Genomic DNA, 4,788 nt, shown 5'->3' on the forward strand with positions numbered 1-4,788 from the left:
CCCAAGGAGGTTGTTGAGTCTCCTTCTCTGGAGATATTCAAGACCCTCCTGGATGCCTACCTGGGCAACCTGCTCTAGGGAACCTGCTTTGGCAGGGGGGTTGGACCCGATGATCTCTCGATGTCCTTTTCAACCCCTACAATTCTGTGATTCTGTAAAACATGAATACAGTCACTAGAGAACTGTGAAGACATTTATATTCCTGGCAATACTGCAAAGCAGTACAGGCCTTGGGAAAGGGTTGTAAGGAGAGCAGGGATACCTTACGCTTGTCCCCATTTATGTGGCACATGATGCAAAGACAAGCAATTAACAGCACATCAGTTTGTATATCATGACAGGAGCTGGAATAATCTATTGCAATTGCTCTCTGAACTCCCAGGATAAAGAGGCTCATAATGTGTCTGAGATTGTTTACCTCTGGGTAACAGTATAGATTAGAGAGAGTAAATTTGCCTGATGAATTAATTTAAAGGAGCTGTTGCTTGCCAGTTGGTTTAAGGTACTGGAAAAGGGAGTCAAATTAAGATATGTCAGTGATTTTTTAGATATGCATAGCTTTTCTTCATATTTCCATAAAAAAACATTTAGCCCAGCTGGGGACCCACACCTACTCCCCACTTTTGGTTGTGTTGGAAGAACAATTTCGAGAATTCAAACACAGAAAACTTACAAACAGTGAATATGCTAAACAGGACAAAATCATACCTGCTGATGCAATATTTTTTTTTTTGGAAAAACTACAGAACAATACAGAAAACAACCAAACCCTGATAACACATCAAGTAAAATAGACGAAAAAAAGTACTTAACAAACCAAGGCACTACCAGAGAGGATGCTGGCCTAAGAAGAGACATACCGCTTATCCCCTGCATTGCCAGCCACCATGTCCTTATTACCCTGCAGCTGCCCCATCATGTCATTCAGTGAAGGTCTGGAGCTGGTTGTCTCTTGGTCCCCAGTTATTGAAGACAACCAGCAGTTGACTGGTTTTATGTATTTACTTATTTATGAAAAGGAGAGACTGTATGTGCAGGGTCTTACTGAATTCAGGATTGGGGTTCCTGCTCTGACATGAGAAAGAAACAAAGCCTCTTACCTCTCAGGCAAATGTCAAAGTACTAGACCTACCCTTCATATCTTGGGTCTGCAGGTGCACAGCAGCACTGGAAGAAGGCTTTGCCAGCATGGTAACCCTGGTCTCGTCCTTAAATCCCTTCCTTGCAAAACCCCTGCTCCTCAGTGCAATTGTGCTCCCTGCTGCAGAGCCTCCACCCCATGCCATTACATGCTCTGCTTCCACCTCCCCCCCCTTGTCTCTGTCTGCCCTGTTCTTCTCACGCTTTCCATGGCCTTTGTCATTAGTCCAGCTATGCTTCTGGGGCTTGCTGTCCAAACAGCACTCCCTCCTATCCTTCTCCCCGAGGTTTACTGTTCACTCCTGATTTTTGCCTGCATGCTTCCCACCACACCTCTCTTCTGCACATCCCTGACACTCGGCTAATCATGGCAACCTCCACAAAAAAAGGACAGAGAGAAGGATTTCTCTGAGCCCCATTATTCCACCAGGTTGCCATGTCAGACTATAGGATCTCAGAAGCCAAACCAGGTGATTTTGCCCTGAACAGATTAAGACAGTTTACAGGATCCCTTGCATTGGCTGATCTGAGGAGAAGCAGTGACAGTGGTCATAAGAACTTCAAAAGAGGCTAGCCTGTAAAAATTGTCACATGATGCAATTCTTAGTACTGGTCTGGCAGAAGTTCATAACACAAAGACTTATTGAGCATTATTAATGTCTTTCATTTAAAAGATTTGTTTAAAGAAAACAATCCACATAAACCAAGGTCCCAGAGGACTTTTTGAACTAGTAGCTCTGAATGTACTGTTAAACTGACACATGTTGAAAGGACCCTGCAATTTACACATGAAATGGGATGTTTGGAGGAAGATGTTTGTGGACGTTTCGTTCCCTAAGCGTGCTAACAAGCTTTTCTCCTTGTCTTACAGAACACTGTTAAAAAATATGCCAAAATAGTTCTGTTGTTCAGGTTTAAGCTACCCATATTCCCAATGGAGACAGAAGAATGGCATCTCCAATGGGGATAGGAGATGGTGCAGAATGGCACAGTTTATTAAACATAATTTTATTGTGCTCTAAGACAGGAAATACTGTGTTGAAACAAATGATTCAATAGAAGAGCTTCCTGTTCTCCTCTCAGCTTTTTCAATCCACTGCCATGAACCTATGTTGTCAGTTCCAGTATTTATACCAATGGAATCTGTGTCCTTACCTTGTCTTTACAGTCTCAACATTAGCATGAATTCTTCTCAGTCACACATGTGGGCTGTGAGAACTCCCAGGGCAAGAACTGTTCCTAGTTGTGAAAGCTGGATACAGAATTATTTCAGCTGAAAAATAAATGGATTGACATAGTCCCAGTAATGGATTCCCATACAAAAACCTAAGAATTTTCACTTTCAGCTATAGATGGTTTATTCAAATTTCCTATTCCATAGTAAGTGAACACAGACATTTTGCCAACATTACCACCAGTGCTGGACGCTCAGGCACAGGAATGGAACAAAAGAAAGACTGAACTTGAAAACTTAGCCATTCTGAAAAAAGGATCTTCCCAGAAAACAACATCTGGTTACCCTTGTGCTTCTTTGGGCATTGTATGTCGTGAGTGGCAGCATGACAAAGAATGTTCTCTTTATTCAGCTTCTGTTTATGTCTCCTCTTCCTCTACAGTGCAGATGCTTCATGTGGTTTCACTAGTACTTAGCTGCAGCCTGTGGGAGATCAAGCTCTGATATCTAGTCCCACTCCTTTGGAACTCTGCTCCCAACACACATACTTCCTCTTTTGCATATACCCTGGACTTAATTTGGAAAACAGACTTGCATTTACTCCATCCTGTGTTGTGGCCTTGGAGAGTGAGCCTGTGCTGCTGGGAAAGCTGCCATGAGTGCAGTCAGGGCTCCTGTGTCACTCATCACATACACACACACAGATGCCCCTCTGTCCTCTTTTGCACTGGTAAACAGTTCTCCACCCTGCAGCCTTCAGAGAGGAGGTACAACGAGCAGCTTTTCTGCCTTTTGAATTTGTTACTCAGAGGAGTTCTGGCCAAACAAAAGATCCAGCGATAGGTTTTTCTGTTCTTCTTCAGAATGAACTAGCCGGTAGCCCAGTAAGTCCATCGCGTCCTTGCATGCATTTTGTACTTTTTCTATTTTCTGGAAGGGAAGGGTCTTCCTCCAGGCCTCGGATACGCTCAGCGCATCTCTGGATCCAATCTCAAAGGCATTTCCTCCTTGCCCCTTCCCATGGGTAATGTTGTGCACCCATTTCTGGAGTTCTGGTGTGAAATGGAGTTCTGCAAACCTGTACATCTGAGCAGCCTTTGCTAGTGGATCTCTGACAATGTCTTCATAACGAACCAGCAGGTAACGGTCTTTCAGGAAGCTGGGAATAGCCTGCCTGCCTGCCTTGTAAATCTCAACATGGCTTTTGCAGATTTCTTGCATAGCATTGTAGGGTCCCATTTCTCCCTTCATCTTCTGGGACCCCAGAACAATGTCACTGTCACGTTTCAGGTCTACCACTGTATTCTCTCGGGACCTGAACACAGCTCGAGGATCTCGGACCAAGTGAATGACTTTGAGGTTCAGGGATGGATCAGTGAAAAGGGAGTAGAGGACTTTCAGGTCAAAGAACCGAACCTCCTTGATGGCAACGTGGCTGTAGGTTTTACAGGCTTCCTCCACCTTACTGAATGGGTACTTGCCACAGACTGTCCTGCAATTTCCTGCAGTGATTATGTCATTGCGACTGAATGAGTCGCAGGCAGGGGGGGAACACAAGGCTCGGCTTGTCTCCCACTGAAATAAATCAGACTTTTTCTTCTGGGTAGACATGTAGACATCAAACACAGACATGTCACACAGAAAGACCGACCTGACTAGGTCCCGCACTGCCATCTGTAAGACTTTGGCACTGTTCTGGTACATAGCAACCCACACATGCCATGCAGGCTCCATCAGGTAGAAGACACTGGGGTGCTGGCTGAAGATCTGTCCAGTGAAGGAAGATCCTGACCGCCAGGAGGAGAGAATGAGGATGTGGACTGGAGAAGGCTTTTCTTCCATGGGGGCATTGCTGCAGGTTAGGAAGTGGATCAGGAAGGACAGAACTGCCAGACCCAGGAGTACTTGCACCCGTCTAGATTTCATCATGGTTGCAAGGGACCTGCAGAGACAGACAGAGGAAGATCAGCATCACAGGGTCATGAAGAAGGCACTTGTGGTGAGTTATGCTCCTACCAATCCCACTGCAGGCTCAGGGTTTTGGAAAGCTGCCACACTACCATGACGCTGTGAAAACCACAACACAAGATATCCTTCCACAGCCAGATCACATAAAGGGAGAGAGAGACAGGCCTCCAGGGCAAGCTGGAGGCCAGCCTGCACAGGGCAGTGCTGGAGCCCAGCTCCTGACAGCTTGCTGCGTACAACATTTGTGTGCAGCCCACCATTGCACTGAGCTCAGGCAGCCATGCCCATGCAGACCAGCTTCCTTCCTACTAAAGTAGCAGAGGTCTGAGATGTGCCCTAGCAGGCTACAAGGCAGACACTGCTTTCCCCCGACATGTGCTCACTACCTTGTCTTCTGGGTCCATTACAATGTGTGAATGTTCCCAGTCAGAATTTCTTTAACCTCCTCCTTATGCCCTGCCTCAATTTCCCTTTGCATTGAAGCCTTCAGAGTAATTTCCATAGAG

General features: G+C 45.6%; 1 protein-coding gene across 1 annotated transcript; it reads right to left on the reverse strand.

The window, feature by feature from the left end:
• Positions 1 to 3,115: 3,115 nt before the first annotated feature.
• LOC118257805 (carbohydrate sulfotransferase 4-like) lies at positions 3,116 to 4,243 on the reverse strand. The gene has a single exon (XM_035566175.1). The coding sequence runs from the start codon at positions 4,241 to 4,243 to the stop codon at positions 3,116 to 3,118; it is 1,128 nt and encodes a 375-aa protein (XP_035422068.1).
• Between the last annotated feature and the right edge of the window lie 545 nt (positions 4,244 to 4,788).

This window comes from Cygnus atratus, chromosome 12 (assembly GCF_013377495.2).
Source record: "Cygnus atratus isolate AKBS03 ecotype Queensland, Australia chromosome 12, CAtr_DNAZoo_HiC_assembly, whole genome shotgun sequence".
Taxonomy (NCBI): Eukaryota; Metazoa; Chordata; class Aves; order Anseriformes; family Anatidae; genus Cygnus; species Cygnus atratus.

Bases quoted from the DNA above. Each gene is read 5' to 3' on its own strand.
- LOC118257805 (XM_035566175.1), bottom strand. From the start codon at position 4,243: ATGATGAAATCTAGACGGGTGCAAGTACTCCTGGGTCTGGCAGTTCTG.